Source organism: Phasianus colchicus, chromosome 5, assembly GCF_987193195.1.
Source record: "Phasianus colchicus chromosome 5, bPhaCol1.hap1.1, whole genome shotgun sequence".
In the NCBI taxonomy this organism is placed as follows: Eukaryota; Metazoa; Chordata; class Aves; order Galliformes; family Phasianidae; genus Phasianus; species Phasianus colchicus.
In genome coordinates, this window is record NC_143440.1 from 37,339,604 (window position 1) to 37,361,535 (window position 21,932).

The 21,932-nt window shown below is 48.2% G+C and overlaps 2 protein-coding genes across 11 annotated transcripts in view; one reads left to right on the top strand and one right to left on the bottom strand.

Moving 5' to 3' along the window:
* Positions 1-10,806: 10,806 nt before the first annotated feature.
* On the top strand, positions 10,807-12,347 carry INSM2 (INSM transcriptional repressor 2). Its single transcript, XM_090142032.1, has one exon. It carries the CDS (start codon positions 10,807-10,809, stop codon positions 12,151-12,153), a length of 1,347 nt encoding a protein of 448 aa, XP_089998158.1. The 3' UTR covers positions 12,154-12,347.
* A 1,460-nt stretch (positions 12,348-13,807) lies between these two features.
* RALGAPA1 (Ral GTPase activating protein catalytic subunit alpha 1) overlaps positions 13,808-21,932 on the bottom strand; it is a 113,773-nt gene continuing 105,648 nt past the window's right edge. For 7 of the 10 annotated variants that reach the window (XM_090141327.1, XM_090141326.1, XM_031593821.2 and 4 more), the window contains one exon: positions 13,808-15,007. In XM_090141327.1, coding sequence (XP_089997453.1) covers positions 14,847-15,007 — 161 coding nt within the window. In that variant the 3' untranslated portion in view covers positions 13,808-14,846. Of the gene's footprint in view, positions 15,008-16,512; positions 16,628-21,932 lie in introns of all 10 variants that reach the window. The other 3 variants (XM_090141332.1, XM_031593825.2, XM_090141328.1) reach the window with 2 other exon arrangements.

The window sequence follows — 21,932 nt, forward strand, 5'->3', positions numbered from 1 at the left end:
TCAGAGGAACCAAAAACTTCTCCAGCAACAGTTTTGCTACAAAGCAAACATCATTCCACTGGATGTAGCATTCAGATGGCACAAATAAATATGACTGATATAGCCCCATAGGAGGACACCAATAGAGCTCCATGAAGATCACTTTTCAGGTAAGAGTCTCAACTGTTTGCCAACAAAATGTAAGGTTAAATAGCAGTGTATCCCTTGGCTCTCCTTTCACAGGTAGTACCTATTATCTGCTGTCCTGCCCAAGCAACAGACTCCAGCCCACTGTTTCCCACTGCTGTCTCCTTAGTGAACACAAAGTACACACTTGGCAGGGTGGCAGGGAGCGTGGCACAAGGAGGTGCACTGTGCCAGGCCATGAGGGTGCAAGAATGCTGCTGCTGAGCCGAGCTGGCTGGGAATATCCCACTGGTGAGCTGGAGATAACTTCTGTAATTCAGGTTTTCCTACAGGATTTAAAATGAATGGCTGTAGAAATACGAATTCAGTATATATTAAGTGGTTCTTATTCTGCTGGAAGACACATGTGCTGGAGTGTGGGATAAATCCTGAGAAGATAGGACTCCCAGCTCATCCCATTATTGGAAGGGATTAGTCCTCTGATCCCTTGGGGATTACAGATCAGCGTTCAGAGGATGTGCCTAGCTGTGACTTACGGTGTTCAAGGGCTTTGTGCCTTCACTCAGCACTTACAGCTGCAAAGATTTCTTTTACTTTGTTTTTGAGGGTGCCAGGGAATATTTTGCCAAGTCTTGTGGATACACAGAATGTCACAAACTGCCTTTTGCCAGATCCATTCAGCACTTGAGAGAAGGCACCGTGCCTTTTTTGCTAAAGCAGGTCCCCTTCACACACAGCACATGCTCCCTGCCCTGCCCTGGGCTGCAGCTCCACCAGGTGAACCTGTTGCCGCTCTTTGCCAGGCAGACTCATTGCACCTCATAGACTGCAACACCCCATGTTGCATATCCATGTACAAGTTCAGCACTGTGATCCAGCCCCTGGGAATTGCCGTGTCTGAGCTGGCTCTGCAATGTCAGGTTGATGTGGTTATTAATTTGTCTGATAAGACTGGGGCAGTCACCGGTGTAAGGGCTTCTGTAGTGCCGCATAATACATCATAACTCCGGTGCAGCGGCTGCTTCTAAAAAGCAGATATAAATTCTCTGTGGCTCTGTTTGGGTCTGCTGTCCTGCGGGAATGTGCAGGCTGGGCAGTCATCTCCAGCCCTCGGCATCGAGGCTCAACCAAGAGGGTTCACGGGAAGTCCAATGGCTGCGATAAGCCTGACCTGGTTAACAAGACGCCTAACAATCGTGGTGGGATTTTGGTGGCTTTTTTTGTTTGTTTGTTTCTGTTTGTTTCTTTCTTTTTTGGTAGGTACGTCTTCTCACGTAGTTCTTGGAGAAAAGAAAAAGGGGCGTATCTCAGAAATAAGCAGAAACAATTCAAGGACCGGCTGTAAGGAAATCACTTGCTCCTCCGTATATTTCTTGGTGGATGTGGTGTGACAGCCTCAGCTCCGTGGCTGTGGAGGAGCCATACATTCACTGGGGATTGTTAGTGTTTCCTCTTGAGATTTACTGCCTGGTTCTGGGTCAAGACAATAATTGTGGTTGTACCAGTGCAGACTGTCCCCTGCTGTTTTACCCTCAGCATTATCTTTTTTGTTGCTCTTGGGGTTGCTTTTCTTTTTTGCTTGTTTCTTGTTTTTGTTTTTTTGTTTATCTGCTCAGAAAAGTAGCAGAGAATATGGGAAGATGCTAATGATAATATCTGACATTTTCAGTTTTCATGGCCTGTGCTTCCTACCTTCCAGTAGGTATCTGGTGGTTAAGCAGAAGTGAAACACATTGGTCTTACCTTCAGAAAGTAGGCTTTAAACTTCCAAACACAGTAGACATTTTCACCTGTATTTTCCACGCACAAAAACCGAATATGGAAGGATATCAGAGTAAAATAGGTGGTGTGTGCTTAGAGGTCCTTTAGAAAAAATTGATCAATTCAGAAATGTTTTTTGCCTTCAGTCCTAAACAACTGATTTATGTTCCAGGCGAATTTCTACAGCAATTTACAGTTCTTCTACTTCTTCAATTATCCATTTTTCCCCTATTGAGATCTTATTCATTTTCATTTACTTCTGCAAAATCTCTTTTTCCTGGCATTACCATTATGCCTTCTCCTACTATTTCTTTTAAATTAAGTGCTTGGTTCTTTATCTTTTCACCATTAATTACTGATGTCTTTTTGACCTCTGCTTTGTAAGATACCGTGTCATATTTCTATTTCCTATCTTTCAGTCTCCGATTAGACTTTTTTTTCCTTAACGATTCCTCCCTGAATAGCCTTGTTCTTGTTTTTCAGGCAGTTCCCAGAATGGCCATACAGCCCAACCTTTGCCCTCCTCTCTCATTTCTCACCTTGTCTCCATTGTATCAACGGCCTATTTAAAAATGTATTTTACAGCTCGCCGAGGCCAAGCCACTCTCTCTTCTTCTAATTAGGCTGATTTCAATTATCTACATCGGCATCTCAACAGCCTTTTGCTATGACTGAGCCAGCGAGTGCCTCTTTTGGGGACATGTGTGGTCTGGTGGGAACAGCAGGTGCCATCATGGGACCTGAGGTTTGGTTTAGCAGATGTGGTGATAGGACTGTATCACAGTAACACGAACAGGAAAAAATCTGCTACACAGATTTTGGGCACGTGAAATGCTAGTTTAAAGGGTTGATGTCTTTTCTGAAGAAAAATAGTGAAGATTTTTGGCATAGCAGAGTGCAACCTCTACAGTGGTAAGCTGTTATTTCAGAGTTTCAAACTCATCCTCAGGTATCCGGACCATTTCTTGGACTGGTTCCACGGGTACCATTTTACCACGTCTTACAGAGGCATTTTCATTTGCTTCTTTCTCTGTAATGACTCCCAAAGTTTTTATTTTGTCACTGAAAAAAATGCAAATAGTTCACAAATTATTTTCCTGTCTTTGCCAAATCACCCATTAGCTTCGGCGGAGCCTCATTTAGCGAGCGAGGTGAGACTGCAGCACAGCCTTTAAGCATTGCTTTGTCGGGGGGTGATGGCTGCGAAGGGCAGCCAGCTGCTTCATCCAAACTGCAAGTGGCTGGGCCTTCCTGCCGAAATATATTTTATAAATGTGTAAAGCGAAACAGGATAAATGCAGGCATTTGCTGTCATTTTGTTCTTTTAAATAAATAAGTGAGTATAATGAGTCTCAGCCACAGAATGAACATAATGAACCTCCGAACAACAAGATGTTTTCTGAGAGCAATATTTACCACTGAGGAAGGGATTGTTGCAGAAACAAAAATTGTTTAGATGTTAGTGGGTGAGATAAGAATCTATTAAAGGAATTAAAAGCTGAGATGATTCATCGCACATTTCTGCTTATTTGTAAGCAACACATGAAAGGCAGGATTTCAAAACATTTGTATTAGAAAAACATCAGTAACAAAGCCCACTGATTTAATTTTTCAGTCTCTCAGGCTTCAAAAGAAGATGTGACATGTCCGCATTTGCCTTGAAAAAACATACAGCTCTGTAAACTTGCCTGGGCTCCGTTTGTTTTGCTACATTTTGAAATTTGTCACCAATAAATGATATTTACACCATTTTGCCATGCACAACAATCCAAGAGCTGCTTCTGGCTGTGCTGGGAGCCGGCTTTGTGATGCATTTCAGACTGGGGAGCTGCTTCTCCTGGTGCTGCTGCTGGGGCTGTGCAGCTCACAGAGAAGTGCATCCTCTCTGCTCCCCCCGCACACGCTGCAGCCCTCTGCTCACTGCAGGCTGCAGCTCTCACTGCCAACCTAATGCTCCTGCAGTGAAGATCAGTGCCATCATTCAAAGATGGATGTTTTGCTTTCCCCTGTCATTTGCAGGGGGAATGTTGCAAGGAGCTGTTGCAAATATTTTGGTATGACAGCTGAAATTCATAGGGTAGGACTTTTATTTTGTTGCCTGGGTCTCACAGCACAACTATTGTCTTAAAGTGTTTTTCATTGCAGAATAGAAATAGCATTGAGATCTAAAAACGTGCAAGGCTGGCAGGAGTTTTTGTGTGCATTTTCTATATGAGGGTAGTAGAGAACATGGCAAAAAAACCAAGAAATGGAGAAAGAGGTGGCACCAGGAGGCAGCGTGTAAACAAACGAGAGCGAACAGCATGACTGTGTGAGCCCCTGGCAGAGAATGGGAGCTACAGTTCAGCAAATCTGAATTTCTCCTGCTGTACAGTCTGGATTTTGCTGGGCGGTATTCTTTCCACTGTCTCCTGTAAGTTGAGCATCTTTAAAGCAACCTTTGAAAGCAAACTGGCTTGCACCAGCTCCTGAACACAGGGGCAGTGAAGGAAAGCACGGCTCCTGGTAGCTCCCTGCCCTTGGGGAGATGAAGGGAGCATCAGGGCAACAGAGCTGTGCAGAGGTCAGTGCTGCTCAGAGTCAGCACCAAACTCCTCCACTGCTGCTCCAGGCTCCTGGCCATGCCCAAGGGGAGGAGGGCATTTGGTGGGGGTAGAGGAGCAGAAGGGGAAAGCAGGTCTGCTGGACCCACGTGGTGCTTTAGAAGGCCCTCTTACAGCTGAGAAGCTCAGTGCAAAGCTGAGAGCCCCATTTTCATGCAGAAGCATCCTCCTCGCCCCTGAAAACATCTCTGTCCTCACAACAGCTCAGTATGGCAGACACTAAAATTCAAGCTGCTTTTTAGGAAAAAGTGATTCCTTTCTAAATGGCAAAATGAAAAAAAAAGAAGAAGAAGAAAATCCCCTTTTTAAGCATTAAGAAGGAAACGTTTATTTTAATGGCAATTTTACTCTTTATATTATCTAAAAATGCTAAGCAGTGCTGTGGCTCCCACCTAAAGGTGTGACAAAACCTTGTAGCACAGAACAGGCACAGGACTTTTCAACTCCAGACCTGCCTGTTTTGCAGTTTCATAGCTATCTAAAGGAAAACGTATTTATTGGAGGAAATATCATGCAGCTATAGGAGAGGCTGCCTTGTTTGTTCCAACACCTGATGCTTATTTGAAGAATTAACTCAGCCATTCCTTATTCCCATTTTTCACTTCTAATGCTTTTCTGTTTGTGTATCTTCCAACAGAACATACTGTGCTTCTGTTTAACTGTCTATTTATAGTCATAAGAGAAATAAACATATAAAATAAATGCATCTTGATGCATAGCTGTGCAGGAGTACAGATGTTTTATTAATGAAAATGAATCTAGCTTTTTGTAAGTCATGGCAGCAATATAACATATCATTGTTTGGTTCTCTGCTAGACAGTCCCTGCTGTTTTTACATAGAAATTCCTGTAATACTTAATGGACATCTGGAAGAATTCAGCCAATTAATCGAATTCACACAGGAGCTGGGCTAATGGCTGTCTGAAAGGCAGATTACATTAAATCAAACTTGCAATATGAATGAAAGTACTTAATCATACATGCAACATTCATTAGATGCGGCACAGCAAGTGTTTTGATTACTTTAATGAAAGATCAGGTAAAGTGCATCAACTGAACAGATTGAAGAGACAGCATGCTTACAAATGTTTGATTATGTTGACTATCAACAGAAACAGTGCCAGTAATTTATAGCAAAAACATATTTGGAGGAGGAGGAGTGTGGAGCTGGTGAACTTGGGAGGGGAGCTGAAATTTCAGCCTCACCTTCAAACACTTTAATTAATAGCCAGGATAGCAAGACTTTAATCAAATGTCACAGAAGAAGCAAAACAGACACATTTGGAGAATCTCGTATGGTGACTGCTGGTCTTCACCAGTGTTTGCCGTCCTTAGACTTGATGCTGGTTTTGAATCCCCTGTGTTTTTTCTGACCTGGGAGTAAACACAGCAATTTCCTAACTGCACAAATATCTTTAAAGAATGGTACGATTTGAGAAAGGCAGTGAGTTCTGATCTGTGCTACTCCTCGCTGCTGGAGGCAGCCCCAGTCTCCATGCCAGAAGCCATGGCTCACTGCACCCTAAAGCACCATCACATTTTTCCTTCTCTGAGTTCTTCATCTGGAAGCTCACTTTGTCCTCATGCCCGGGGGGTTCCCCCCCATTCACCACTGCTATGAGCACAGCTTCCCCCCAGCGACCCGCTGTAACCCAGCTGCAGCCTCACCAGTCTGAAAATGGGAGCTCGCCAGCTCCCAGAGCCCAAAAGTGTTCCTTCCCCAGGGTCCTTTATTCCTTGCCTGCACTCTTCTGCCTTGTAAACAAGTGCTTGGGTATGGGCAGAGGCGGGCAGCTCACCTAGGAGCTTCATTTTTCCCTCTATGTTCTACTGCCTTACCTGGAGCAGATTCTATAGTTTTTGGAAGCACACACACGGTCTTAGGAGAAGGAGCTAAGTCTTAGAACTCAAGCATCCTATGGCTATGGACCATGACATCTTTCCTGGACAGTGGTAGCAGCTTGCTGGGAGGGATGATGAGGACTTCCCTGCACTGCAACAAAATATTTTGTGGTTGTGGTTCTCCTAGTCCTGCCCTCTGTGCTCCAGAATCCTCCTGGATCTAGCCCTCTAGGGAAATGAACAGAGAAACTGTGGGCTTCTCCCTCCTGCCTGAACTCTATTGGAGGCAGGTGTGGAGTTACGCAGCCCAGTGAGCTCCATCTCTCTCACCCTGCTTTCCTGTCATCTTTCAGGCTGTGCTCTTCACAGGCAGAGTTGCCCACCTGTCTGTGCATACATCCATGCAGCATGCAGCTGGGAAGCGATCTCACTGGGAGCTGCTGTTGCTATTCATATAATTAATAACTGTGACATTTCCATAAAAATGAGTATCTTTTTCAGTGAATTACGACATATAATGATGTTTGTAGGAAACAGACTGCTGGGTATCTCATGCTGAAGAACGCCTGAGCTTCCTATTTATGACTTTGTGAGATCAATAAATAACTCCATTACAAGCAAAATTGTAATGGCAAATGGCTTCAGCCTGTGGGACACCAGCTGAAATCCATAATGAAATCACAACAGCCCTGATGGTCCCATGGAGGCCCTTGGAGGACTGGTGGGAGTTTGGGCATGTCAGCAGCTCCCTGGAGAGGTCCCAGTGGCCCTGAAGCAGGCCTGGTGAGTTGGAGGTGGGGACAGGTCGCTCTGTGGGTACACTGAGGGTCCCCAAGCTCTCTGGCACAGGGGTAGGGCCAGAAGCCACAGCACCGTGACCCTGTCTTCATCTGCTCAGTGACAGCATCATGGCCACATCGACAGCTCTATGACCAGGGCAACAATGGCCTGACTCCATTTGCAAAAAAGAAGAGAGGGCGAATGCTTTCATAGTGTTCTAAAATGCCTTAAAATCCCTCCAGTCCACAGAACAAAGTGTTTCATACCTTCTCTTCTGGAAACCTTTTGGCTAATATTTGAGCAATAAAGAAAACACAGCAGCTGTTAGCGTAATTTCCCCCTAGAGGCAGATTGTCCTCAGGTAAAACAAAACCCAATTAATGTACCATCAAGGTCAGGTAAATTAGACAGCGCAGACCATCATAATGCAGAGCTTTCCTCCAGCTCCTGCCACCGGCTCCAAGTGGCAGCCCAGCAGAAGCACCAGAGCAGCGGGGCCTGTCTGTGTGAGTGCTGGGGCTGGGGCTGCTCCACTGGCAGTGCCACTGTGGGTACCGGGGACAGGCAGCTGCTGTCTGCCTTCAGCTTGCTGCTTCTGTCGTTGCAAACCAGATGCCGAGGAAAGATTTAAAAGTCAACATTATTTGAAATTCAAAAATATATAAAAAACTCGACCACAAGGATTTTTTTTTGTGGCAGGGAGGGGACACATGAAGGGGAGAATATTCTTTAATCCTCTGATTATAGTCCTTTTCTATTTTAGTTTTGACTTTTATTTTTTAAAGCTGTGGTTATTTTTTTCTTTTATTAAGCAGCCAGAGTCACTTCTCTCTCTCTCTGCCCCTTCAGCCCCCAGAAGGGGTCCTCTGAGAACCAGACCTCACCCCAGACTTTTCCCTCGCAGCCGGGAACGCTGCCATACATACATTCCTCTCCTTCTTTGTGCCTGAAGACTGCTCAGAAGCTCCAAATGCAGCTGCACCAATTTACTGAGACACTGCATCGCACCTCATTCCCCAGCCCCCACCAGGCCTACATCAGAATGGATGCCATTGCATTTTTCAGCTAGAAATGTGAGTTTCATACAATGTGGGATTAACCCTTCGGCTAATCCAGTCTCACCTACAGATGACTGTTCTACTTAAGTTGCCAATACGTTTGATCAAGCCCAATCCTCTTTGATCAGACCACAGAGAACACAGCGTATGGCAGGAGACCTGGCCGGTTCTCCTGAGAGCAATCAGTTCCTTGCTTAGGAAACCTTCAACATAAAGCTCCCTGTCATTCTGTGGTTAGATGGGCCGAGAGCTGTGCCACCAGCAGTGTGATGGTGCCAGTGGAATTCAATGTCAGTGGATAAAAATCCTGCAGATTCAGGATCTGTATGTGCATGTGCACAGAATTGTTAAATATTTTAATAAATTACCTGAAATTCTTAATTATTAAAATTTTAGAAGAAATACAGGCTGAAGATAAGGGTATAACTCCACATGACAACCCTGAAAACCTGGCAGCTCACAGATCCAGTGCAAGGACAGTCGACAGGGAGAACTTCACCGGGGCTGGGGCGAAAATAATCTGGACTGAAACTCTAAGTGGGAGTCAAGCAACTGGAAGCCAGCATAGGAGAAGGGGCAGAGATGATGATACACGTATCATGGCAAAACCAGGCACAAATCCCAGAACAGGTTTGCAGTATCTTTGTTAACATCTCACAGGCACTTGCTGTGTGAAACACCAATGGGACAATGAGCTCATCAGGCCCAGACATCCATGGAGCCAGGCAGGGTTGGTGCTGTGGATGCTGCAAGGCCCAGGGGGCTCAGAAACACCATTGTTAGAGAAAGAGCTGCAGAAGGACAGAGGGTGATAAGGGATGGGGCTGGAGCAGTTCTTTGGGCTGTGCTGCTTCAGGCTGGGAGGCTCTGTAGTGCCTGCAGCCTTCTTGCATCCTCTGGGGACAGGTCTGGACTCTGGGACCCAGGGACACTCCTGTCACAGCCCCAGCCTGCAGCACAGGTGCTGTTGCTGGAAATGTCTGGTGTACCAGTTAACACACCCAGTGCACCTGATGGTGTCCAACTGGCACGACCTTGGCTGTTCCCGAAAGGAAGAGGCACCATCAGGCTTCTCAGCCTGCAGGCACGTGGGGCGTTCCTACCACAGGCTCCTTGTGCAACGTGACCGCAGAGAGACAAGCACTGCAAATCAAAAGAGCTATTTACACTCTGCAAGAGGAGCAGTGAAACGCGGTGTATTTGTAAGTGGGGATGCGGTAATTCAGTGAGAAATGCAGTTGGGAAGTCCCAGTAACAAAGGTCAACCAAACACTAGGAAAAATCACGCAGTCAGACAGGGAGGGATCCAGCTGTGCTGAGCACGGCTCATCGGTCCCAATTAGAGTGGTTTGTACTAACAAAGGGTGATCTCTAGCCCACAGAGCCTGTAATCTAATTTAAAATTCAGTGCAACAATGAAAATGAGGGAAAATAGGAGAGTAATGTAAAACATGATTAAGAGTTTGCTAAGCAAATGTAATCAGAGCACTTACACAGACAAGTGGCTGAGTGTTCGGAGCAGGTGGGGCAAGTTCTGTTTCTGCACGAGGGCTCACATCCTCACCACCACTGCTGCAAATTCCCTGCTTGAGGGGTGCCAGACGGCTTGAGGGATGCCGTCCCCATGTGCCCGCATTTCTGCAGGCAGGGGATGCTCTCGGTGGGTCCCCACGGCACAGCCGTGGCTGGGGCTGGGCTCCAGGCACAGCAGAACGCACGGAGCAAGGCTCCAGCCCGTGCATCGGCCATGGCACGCTGCTTCGCCAAGTCGCCGTGGGACTGTCCCGGCTCAGCCCGGGTAACCGAGAGACCCGAAAGTGAGGTGCTGACAACTTGAGGCGGCTCGGAGGAACCGTGGCAAAGCAATTCCTCCCCACACGTACAGCACTACTTTCCAAGGGCGGCTGTTAGCAACTCGGTGAACACCGCCGCTCCCGCTCCGCGCACGGCTGCAGACTCGTGGCACCCACGCGTGTCCGCGGCTCGCAGCGGGGCACAGCCGGCTCTGCGGCCACTCGTTGCCCCGTGGCTCGGCCTTACATCCCTCTCGCTCCGCAGGATGCCTAGCGGCGAGGCGGCCGGGTGCCGTATCGCGGCAGCTCCCGGGGTGACAGAGCATTGCGAGCGGCAGAGCTTCTCGAGGAGCGGCGTTCCTTGACGCCCGCACTGTGACCGGCGGAAACGCCCTCGAGGTGCGGTAGAATGGCGTGCGCCGACAGCCGTGCCTGCAGCCCCTCCAGCTCCTAGGAGGCAACCCGGCAGAGCGGCCGGCTCGGCCTCGCGGCGGATGACGGCTGCCGGCACGGCCCGCGAAGGGCAGCGAGGGGCGCTCCTGCCGTGACCCAGCCGGGTTGCTGGGCCCGGGGATGCCGCCGCGCCCCGTACCGTTCCCCCTCCGGCAGGGAGAGAGCTGCCGCGCCCCGGGGGACGCCGCGGGGGCCGCATCGCCCTCTCCGCGCCGGCCCCGGCAGCGGGGAGCCCCGGCCGGGTCCGGCCGCCCCCGCCCCCGCCGCCGCCAGCGCCGGCCCCAACTCCTCATTGGCCGCCGACGCCGGAGGGAGGATGACGGCCGGGCGGGAGCGGGCGCGGGGGTATAAAGCAGAGCGGGCTCCGCTCCCACCGTCCCCCGCCTCGCCATGCCGCGCGGCTTTCTCGTCAAGCGCAGCCGGCGCCCCGGCGGCTCCTACCGGGCGCGCCCCCGGGAGCGGGACCCGCCGCCCGCCCCGCCGCCGCCGCCCGCCGCCTCCGAAGGCGGCCCCGCCGCTCGGCCGGGGGCGGAGGAGGAGGAGGAGGGCGAGGAGGAGGGGGGCGCCGCCGCCGCCCGCCCCGCGCCCGCCGCCGCGACGTGGACCGCGGGCGGCGGGGGTGCCGGGGGCGCCGGGCTCGGTCATCCGGAGGGGCCGTGCGGCGGCTGGGGGCCGTGCGGCGCGGCGGGGCCGCGGGCGGCGTTCTTCGAGCGGTGCCTGAGCTCCCCCGCCTCCGCCGAGTCCTTCCCGCTGGCCGCCGCCTTCCCGCCGGCCGAGAAGCTGCCTCCGCCGCCCCGCACGCCGCTGCCCGCGCCCCCGCCGCCGCCCGTCCCCGCGCTGAAGCGGCCGTCGCGGGCCAAGGCGCCCGCCAAGAGGGCGAAGGCAGCGCGGAAGCTGAGCTTCGCCGACGAGGTGACCACCTCGCCCGTGCTGGGGCTGCGCATCAAGGAGGAGGGCCCCGAGGGGCGGCCGGGCGCGGAGCCGCCGGGGGGCCGCACGCCGCTGGGCGAGTTCATCTGCCAGCTGTGCAAGGAGCGCTACGCCGACCCGCTGGCGCTGGCCCAGCACCGCTGCTCCCGCATCGTGCGCGTCGAGTACCGCTGCCCCGAGTGCCACAAGATCTTCAGCTGCCCCGCCAACCTGGCCTCGCACCGCCGCTGGCACAAGCCGCGGCCGGGCCCCAGCGCCGAGGGCCCCGCCGCCGCCCCGCCGGGCAAGGAGAACAGCCCCGAGCGGCGGCCCCGCGCCGCCCCGCCGCCCGCGCCGCCCGCGCCGCCCCGTCAGCACCTCGGCGGCGCGGACAGCGGCGCCGCGGCCCCCGGCGCGGAGGCGTTCGCGTGCCCGTGCTGCCAGAAGCGGTTCCGGCGGCAGGCCTACCTCCGCAAGCACCTGGGCACGCACGGCGCCCCGCGGCCCGCCCCCCTCGGGCCGCCCGAGCGCGGGCAGCTCTCCTTCGGCTGCCACCTGTGCGGCGCCCGCTTCCCCTCGGCGGACATCAGGGACAAGCACCGGCTGTGGCACGCCGTGCGGGACGAGCTGCTGCTGCCGCCGCCGCCGCCGCCCGGGCGGCCCGAGGGCGGCGGGGCGGCGGGCGGCGAGCGGCAGGGCTTCCCCTGCAAGCAGTGCCCCGCCACCTTCTTCAGCGCGCCCGGGCTGGCGCGGCACGCCAGCAAGTGCCACCCGGCGGAAGGCAGGCAGGTCCTGCTGCTCCAGGTGCCCGTCCGCCCGGGCTGCTAGCCCGCCGAGTGCCCCGAGCCCGGGCCGGGCCCGGCCGCGCTGTAATTCCTATGGAACGTCGCGGTTCGTGTCCGCGCGGCCGCGAGGCGGAGGGGCCGCAGCCCCGGGCGGGGCGGTACCGGGCTGCCGTCGGCCCGGGCGGGAGCGCGGCTGTACAGGCGGTACTTACAGAGAGGAATTATTTTTTTTTCGTGAGAAAGGAGTCCGACCTAGCGACCTTGTTTCAATAGCCTTAGCCCCCGAGCTTCACCACTGAAGTTATTGTGAAGTGTTTCGTTCGCTGTATTATGTACCAAATAGTCAGGAAGGTGAATGTTCCCGTTCAGTCGGTGTCCGGTCACATAATAGCTAGAAAATCGTATGGGAACTTATTCGTGCTGTCCGCTTGCTAAGACGCGAGGCGTTGCTCTCCATGCTAAGTACGCATCTCCCGCTCCTTCCGTGCGTCCGCGCTCCGGCACAGTGCGCGCGGCTCCGGGGCTGCCACGGGTTCCGCGCTCCTGCCAGCCGGTGTCCCGCAGCCGGGTCGGGCCGGGCCGCTGCTGCTGTAGTGCGGAGAGCCCCGTGCTTTGCGGCGTCCTGCCCAGCGCTCCGACGCGGCGCGGCCCTCCCGCCCGCTGCCGGCGTCCCGGGCCGTATTTCTTCGTTCGGTTGGTTATTTATTTATTTATTTATTTTCACGCGGTGCTGCTTGTTTCCAAATGTGATCGCGGATGAGGCCAAAAGTAAGGACGAGCAAATTCAATAAATGGTCTAAAACAAAGCGAACGCCTTGCTTGAATTCCGGGGGGAAAAGCTGAAGAACCAAACCGAACCCGGGAAAGGAGCATGCAGAGTATTTCCATCTTTTCATTAAAAGCCATGAATTCCCTAGTTCTGTATTTTGTTGCACACAACAGGGTGCTTGCATGTATCATGCCCGAGGGCTGAGAGCAAGTGATAATGCTTCATTTTGTGCTTGGGTTCCAGGATCCGGAAAACAGAAAGCATCCAGCAGCCTGTTAGGCTGCTCCGTGCCGCCCGCCGAGGCCCTACCTGCAGCCCTCTGTGCCCTGCACAGAAGAACGGGCATTGTTGTAACAGCACGTCTGTGAGACCCTTGGTGGTAACTGAGGTTCAGCTAGAAGTGCCTGTTCATCACACTGAGCTCAGTGTTTTTAAACTACCATGCTCTTTTCTCTGCTTGTTGGAGCAAAGGAAAAGGGCTACGGGTCTGCGGACCCAACGATTGCTGGCTGTTCCTACAGTCAGCAGCAGCGCTGAGCTGCACTTTGTGCTGCCGGGCACCTTTTTCCCCAGTCTGGGGATGGGGATCCCACACGTTCCTGTGGTGGATGGGGAAGTGCCCCTCAGAGCTGGCTCCCAGCCTGAGCTTCGGTAGGAGTGGAAGCCCCACATCGCTGGCAGCCGCCCTGTGTGCAGTTTGCTGACCTTTTACAAACTGGAGCAGAAATCTAGCGGCTGAGGTGAATGACTAATACACAAAAGGTGGTAAGAATAATTTTATTGTATTATTAAATAGCATGTCTTCTCTTCAACCATTACAAATTTGTAGATACTACATGAATGACAATACATAATTTATATTTTTACTGTTGCCCATATGATATATTTACACATGCAGTTAGTACCGATGCCATGCTACATTTTGTTAACAGCATTCTGTTGTTTGCCAGCCCCAAAATGCGAGCATCTCATCTCCGGTAGGAAAATATCTCTGGATGGGTGGAATGCGTGTACGGAGCTGCTCTCGGGGCTCGAATCAGCGGCACCGCAGGTCCAATCCTGCAGCGTGTTCCCTTTGCTTCCGCAGTACACAGCATCAGAGCAATGAGTTTAGGTCAGGAAAGTGCTTTTTTGTTGTTGGTTTTTAAGGAACAATGACACACATATAGCCCAGCAGCCTGGTAAGAAAGGCTAGAACTCACGGAACTCAGTGGCATTGACTACTGATACCACTTTGAAAAGCAAACATTATAAAAATATTTGGAAGCCAAGCAGAAGGAGAACTTCAGCACAGTGATTTTTATCTTTTCTGGCATAGATGATGGCACCACCTGCGCTGCTACGACATGACACACTGCTCTGTGAGGAAGGAGCTGCTGCTGCGTGCAAGTTACTCTGTTTGGGCTCTGTAATGCCTGAAAGACTGTTGGAGTATTTCATTCTTAACATAAATAATCTGCACACAGTCTGTGCATTAGCACTGTGACATCTGACAGAGACTTTACAAGTGCAACTCCAATTTAAAACTGTACGTTCATTTTTCAAATTGTACATATTTCTTTCTTTGTTTCAGAGAAAACTGCAATGGGGCACAATAAATATGGTGTAGCCAAACGGCAGTCTCCAATTCTCATGTCACTCAGATCAACCAGAGCTAAAAAGGACTTCTGGGGAGGTGTCCACATCACCCAGCACAGTAACAGGTACAGAGGGCAGGCTGCACTAAATAAAAAAAAGGGAAAAAATTGTAATAAAAAAAAGGGGGAGGAAAAAAAAAAGAGCCTGGGGTTTGAGTAAAAAAAAAAACCAACAAAAAAACAACAACTAAAAACAAAAGATGCTAAAATACGAAAGTAAAATTCCAGTGTCACTGTTTAAAACAAGCACACAGATGGGTAGGCAGGACCGGGTGCCGTCCTCCAGCTGCAGGCTGTGGGTGCTGTCAGGAAGCTGTGTGCACCCCGCTCTCAGGACTTGTTGGCTGAGCCCGAGGAGCGCCGCAGCTTCATGGACATGCGGCTCTTGCTAGTCCGAGGAGACATGGGTGAGGCTAAGTCTGTTCCATCCGCCTGCACTGCTGCTGCTGCTGCTGCTGGAGGCTCTCCCGGCTGAGTCTCTGGGCAGGAGCCTGCAGAGGACAGCAAGAACCGAGGCTGTCAGTGCTGCCTCCGTGCCGTGGCGTGGGCATCCGTACACGAGGGCAGGCAGGAGCCCCGTGCTGCCAGCAGCCCACCACGTGCACCAGCCCCTCACCAGCTGCGGGTGGCTGCAGTGACTGCCGCAGCACCAGCTCTAGATAAAGGGTGGTGCCGGGGGCACCGGGCTGCAAGGCCACGGAAACCACCGCCCTCGGCCACTGACGCAGCACTGAGGTGGGCACTGTAACTCTGCTATGCAGCGGGACTGACCCCTCTCTAGCTCCCTCCGGGGATGGAGAGGGATTATGTAGGCCACTGCCCCAAAGAGTTCAATCCTTATGACAGCATGGAAGATAAGAGCCCATCGTGTGTCAAGGGAGCTCTGGGGATGCAACTGAAAAGGTGGAGTGAGCTGGGAGAGCAGAACGCCTCTTCCCACCTGAACTTCAGTCAGTGCTCCAAATTCCTGCAGGGCCCACAAGGCAAAGCTTGAACAGATCATACGAGCTGGATGCACTGTGCATCCCACGTTCTTTGTAAAAGGAACAAGATGAATTTGAGATAACGGTGCAGAGCTCATCCCCACGCCCAGAGCTGCTCCGCAGCGACGTCCCCACAGAAGCCCTTCTCATACAGCTCTGCCTGCTTCTGCCAATAGATACTATGGGAAAGAGGCAGCACGACATGACTGCCTCCTGAGTACAGAACTGGGACGCTGCAAACTCACATGCACAAAGCTAAACTGACTTGATCAGCCATCTGCAGAGACCAACAGCTGCCTGGCCCCAGTCCCCCCACTGCTGCTGACCACTTCCAAGCTGTGTAAACTGCAGACAGCAGCTCAGTCCTGCAGAAGTCAATGGAAAACCTCTGCCAGTTTCGGTAAGTCAGAAAGAACATCACCTGCTATTCTGTCTGCATCACAGCAATCCTTTTAAAATAATAATAATAATGCAATAATCAGAACTGAAGATATTTCTCTCTCAGTTAACATTTCACATATAATGGGTTCAAAAACTCTCTGCTAAAAACAGAACTTTTCTTTTCTTTAGAAAGACTGCTGTCAAATAAAATCATGGCAAAAAATTCAGGTAGGAAGCCTGAGAGTACAGTTAAAGCACTGCCATAAGCCTGAAGGGTTGGGTGACTGGAGCCCTCCTGGCCTGGCAACTACCCGCCTGTTCCACCAAGGCCCCACACTCTCTTTCTCCAGCTTACAGCAGCCACTGAGGTGACGGGGAGGAAAAAGGGCTGCTATTTGTTCCCCAGCTGGGGACAGCAATTCTCTTCATGAGCTGGAGACTTCATTGCCAAACAATCTGGAAAAGCACGATAATGCCTGACTTACTGCGCCTCATAAAAAAAGGCAGGCAGGGAAACATGCACTCTCATTTTCTGAAATTCTATCTTGTTCTAATTTTACAAGGAATTAAAGCATTTCAAACGGTGGAAGTTAGAGAACAGAAAATAACCGTTGTTGTTTTGCACAGCATACCATTCACAGCTAGCGTGAAAGACCTTCCGTTTCAAGCCTTTGCCCTTTACCTTGATGTGGCCAATGCTTTCTAGTGGAGGTTTTGGAAGGAGAAGAAATATCACAGCATTTCTTTCTTTGTTGAGAATGAAGAAGTGATGAGGAAGGAGAAGTGGAAAGAAGTGAGGAAGGGGGAGGAGAAAAGATAAAAGATAACAGGTGTGAGACATGAGACACGAACCGCAGAGATTGAAGGGTATTAACAGATGAGTACAGAAAACAGAATTTCGAATTTCATTATGTAATTGCTGCTCATGCTACAGGTTAAAGAGAGTGATGAGTTAGTTATGTGCAATGAAGCAACAGCTCAGAAATCCGGTGTCATACTTACCAACTAAGCATTACAAGAAAAAAGGAAGGGAGAGAGAAAGAAAAGAATTCTATGACATTATCCAGATCCAGCAACCTTGTTTATAGCAACAGATACATCCTAAGCATTGTCTGCAACGTTTTCTCAAAGTCTGTGAAAACAGTTAAATACTCACACACGTACACACAACCGAGAAGGAAAAACAAATGGCAGTTTGACATATGGCTTCTGCTCCCCAGCTGTTCCACCTTTTATGTACGCTACAATTATAGCCAATCTCAACAAGAGACTCTGAAATCACGTCAAGAAGAAAAAACACTGGATTTGAACTAGTTAGTCAAGTTAAGGAGTAAAACCATACTTCAAAATTTTATCAAGGGCTGGATAAGGAAAGCCTTAAACTATTTCAATCAGGGTATTATTTTTGTAATATCTTAACATTTTGATTATGATTACTGCAAACAGACATTAGAAATCACAGAATTCACATATAGTCCAATTTTAAGAAACTGACTTAGAGTTGCTAAAGAACAGAAGTCATGTAAAGTGATTTTCACATCTGAACATACCACACCAGAAGAGTGAAGAATAATGGCACTTAAAATATATTTAAAGTCTCACGGGAATCAACAGACTGATTCATAACTTATTTTCTTTGGATTTTAGATATGAATATATATCTATATGCACTCACACACACACACACACAGTGTGGTTATATAAATTCGCAAGTTTTAAAACCTTCAGTGTAAGTTTGAAGTTTTCTATCTTTGTGCAATGAAATGTTTAGTTATCCAAACTATAAAAATAGCATTAAATAAGAAGGCCTTTTTCTCAATTAACCTATAACAAGAAAATTCAATTAAAATAAACAAAACAGATGAGTTAACTTTTTTGAGAGCTTGAAAAATGTTTAAAAGTCATTCATTTTTTTTAGTCTCTTAAGCTTGACAACTGACCGAACTGGCACGGAGCATTTTATCAGCTTGATACCAGTTTGATAGTGTGGGATCACAGCGTGAAGCTGTTTCAGTTGTCTGTGAACATGGAAGCTATTCAAGAGAGTTGAAAGGGGACATTTTCCCAATACATCTGCAATTTTTAGGATCCTCTAAAGACAGTAGGATTTTTATTTGTCTCAGAATGGAGCTATTTAAACATAAAAAGGAATCCTAACTACAGACTGACTTAAAAGGGATACAGATACAACATAGTACACCCATTTACATGGCACATCTCACTCAACAGTTCTGACTATTGCAGAGGTGAAAATTTAGACCACGAGTGCAGTGGGGCGCTGATCTGTTGCCTGTTGAGTTTCTGGTGTATCACATCAGTTGTGTGATCAGTGTTTTTCTGAGTATCATTTCTGTGAACAACCACCAAAGGAAATACCATTTGTCCATGTTGGTAAATTCTGATTTTAAGATGCTTCAAGCCCTGACTTGCCTGACCTCCAGAGAAGAGAACAATCAATTGAATAGTTTGTGCCCTCTGCCACTTTCACAAACACCAGCCCAAAGCTGGCCAGGCTATCAGTTCCACTCAGCAGAGCCTTGCTAGGGTCAAAGCATTGTATCTATCAATAGTTTGGGGAAAAGATGAAAAGAAGCAAGAAGCAGGTACAGAGAGGATGACTGCAAAAGCAGTTGCCAAGCAAGATGAGAGGCAGAGATGATGAGTGGCCTGGAGACCTGGAGGGCTGGAGCTAGGTAGGAGAGAAAAAGCTGGAGCCAGACACAAGAAAGATGCACAACCAAAATGGGTTTATGGAATATGAGTGGAAGAGCTTACGTCCAGCAAAGAATACTTTTCAGAACCTGTCTGGAAAGCTGACTACTGGAGAAACCTATTCTGTATCAGCAACACTGAACATCCACTGGCAACATTTCCACTCTTTCCACTGGTAGAGGTTCAGGCAGAGGTAAGATGGCTCGCTGTCACCACAAATCACTGCACTGCCCCAGTTCTCAGAAATTGGTGGTGGATCTTAAGGCTACACTTTTGCTTATGAATCATGATGGCTATTAATCAGTGTTACAGTTTCTCTTTTGTCCTATGCCTTAAGCAAGAACAAGAATGGAAAAACCTACACATTAAATGTAGTTACAAAACAATTGATCTATAAAGTCAAACGTTCAAAAGCTAGGAAATATCAGAATTAGAACTGTACATGCTGCTTTAATGTCATCCCTTGGTACATATATGTATGGGACTTTTTTAATTGGGCAACCAAATTCCATTTTTTTCAGTAGACGCCATTAAGTGTACAAAGTTGATTCGTTTGGGACTCCAGCAGTCAGAGAATCACAGAATCATTTGAGTTGGAAGGGATCTTTACAGGTCATCTAGTCCAACTCCCCTGCAGTGAACAGGGACATCTAAAGCTAGCTAAAGCTAGATCAGGTTGCTGCAGTCCACAATGAATTTACTGCTTCAAAGTGCTGAGGATTCTCAGCTTACTATGACCAAAGTGGTCAGCAGCTATTCAGAACCATTTAATGTTTCAGCTTCGGTTGTCCAATGTGGAATTTTATTAAGTTCCGTGGTTTTGATTTGACTTGGAAGTACAAAAAATTCTTAATAAGACTGGACTGGAGAAGAATAATGAGAAACTCTTCGCAGCCTTACTAGACAAACAGCCTTCATAAAACTCTCCTGCTTTTAAGCATGTTTTCAATCACAGACTCCAACCATCAGCAAGAGCATTGGTTAGACCTCTCTGCAGTGAGAAAAGCACCACCACCACCTGTGAAGGGCTAAGACAGAATAAAAAAGATTATCAAATTCTCTATTCAAAGGTACACAGCAAACAAGCAGCAGGGATGATGACGCAAGCTCTGGAACGTGAGATATTCTTGTACAAGGCTGAAGAACCATTGACTCCACATTCCCCCACTTCTCTACATGTAAGTCAGCATCCCTGCTGACTGTGGGAGAGAGGCAACAGAACTGTACTGAACTCTGGCTTGAAAACACAGGAATGATTAATAAGATCAAAAGGTCTTCTGCTGGCATCGCAAGTAAGATACTATAGCTGAGAGGTTCCCTTTCTATGAGGTTTACTATACTGTGGTCCCATTTATGGTAGCAGAGAGAGTTAAAAAAAAAAAAAAGTACCACAAAGAAGAACCAAAAGTAAATCATCAATACAATTTAAAACTCGGAATCTTAGCATCGTGAGGTCAATAAGCCCTTCAATATCATTGAGCTTGTCACTGACAGTTTCCTTGGACTACTCTGGTGTCACAGAAATTGGTTTACTCAATGGCTGTATAGCAGGAAATATTAGTTTGCAGTTACTCTTTCTTTAGAGACAGCAAAAAGTAAAAAATGCAGTAACAAATGAATTATATTCTGTGACTAAACAGAGGTAAATCTCAATTTAAAAAAAAAAAAAGCATACATACATTACATTAGTCAAGTCCCTAAGCCTGGGAAGGGGGATTTTGCAGATATTTTGACAGGATAACCTACATATCTAGATAAAACAGCTGCTGCCAAAACAACATTGTATCAATGAGCAACCACTCTAAGGAAGGAAACAGTTTTTGTTGAGGACTGAAGCTTTCATAAACAGAAAAAGTACACTGTCACTGAACAGCATGTTCTCTATTGGCCAGTTGTCATAGTTTAATTGAAAAGTTTGGCATGCTGAAAGTGGCTGATATGATCACAACAAAATTGCAGTGGGCTTTTGTAGCTTCACTGCTTCCATATATCTGTCTCAGAGTAAGGAACTGTATGTATGTAGTATTATTTATAAAAATTGAACATATTCAACAACTATAAGCTTTGAGATCATGATCCAAGTAAATAACCAAGTCTGTAATATCTAACATGTGGAAGTATTTTCTGGTTATTTCTGGTCTTTTTTCATAAAAAGTAGACAAAATATTTTTAATTTTGAAAAATAACTGCAACATAATTTTAGAAACTGGTCAGAAATTTTCAGGTGATGTGAAAACATCTGGCAGGTAGGCTGCAAAGTTTTGAGTCATTCTGGGTGCAATGAATGTGTGTGGATGCCCAGGCAGGACTACAGTGCCACTTCTATGTGCAGTCCTGGAACAAGTCAGACCTCTAGACTCATCTTTCAAGAATTGCCAGATCCATGGAAAGTAGAAATCTGGTGGAATCTTTCTTAGGACCATGGTCCTTCAAAGTTGAGGGTCATCTGCATTTACCCTGCTCACAGGTATACCTTCATTAGAACTGGAAACTGGTGGTTTCCAGACTAATCAAGCTTGGGAGATGACTGCTACTATATGGCACGAGGTCCAGAAGAATGTCTCCCTTAGGACAAGACATCACATTTTGTGGAGTATAAACATGCGCATTCACTCAGATGTGAAATGCATGAGATTTCTGCAGAAAAACATTACATGGGAGAGAAAGCTTAAGACAAAAATCAATTTTTTTCAGAATTCTTTTTCCAGATCAAGTTAGAGTAAGTAAGTATGACTCAGACAATTTTTAAAAGAACACAGGAATTGCCACTGTGGAACAATGCCCTGTATTAGTTTGGTGCAATGGAGAGAAGCAGCTTTGCTTCTCCCTGAAAGAATAAGCTGGATGAAGAACACAGAACTACTTAGCCTGGAATGAAATTTCCAAAAGTGAACAGGCAGAACTGATACAAGCACACTAGAATATACACTATGTGGAATGTCTGATGCTGAATACATACTGAGAGCATTAGGTAGGAAAAGTGGCAAGGATTGGTGTCTCTGGTCACCGTTTTTAAAGTTTCCAGTTACAGATTCTTCCTATTCAAATGCTGTCATACATTAAATTATGTTACTATCTTTGAACTAATTTAATTAGTTTTAAATTACTGCCTTTTAATTTAGTTTCCCCTTGGTTTTGATTATTTACACTGGGATAGCTCTACCAATTACATTCTGAAACTAACTTCTATTTATGGTTTATACTTACACACCAAAGAATCTCACTGTTTTAACACCTCTCAGTCATTCTTTCTGCAGACTTCATCAGAATGCTTTTGTAATTCTGAAATTTATTTCTGCATAATTTATCAATTAACAAACAAATTTTGAGATAATAACTT

Bases quoted from the DNA above. Each gene is read 5' to 3' on its own strand.
- INSM2 (XM_090142032.1), top strand. From the start codon at position 10,807: ATGCCGCGCGGCTTTCTCGTCAAGCGCAGCCGGCGCCCCGGCGGCTCC.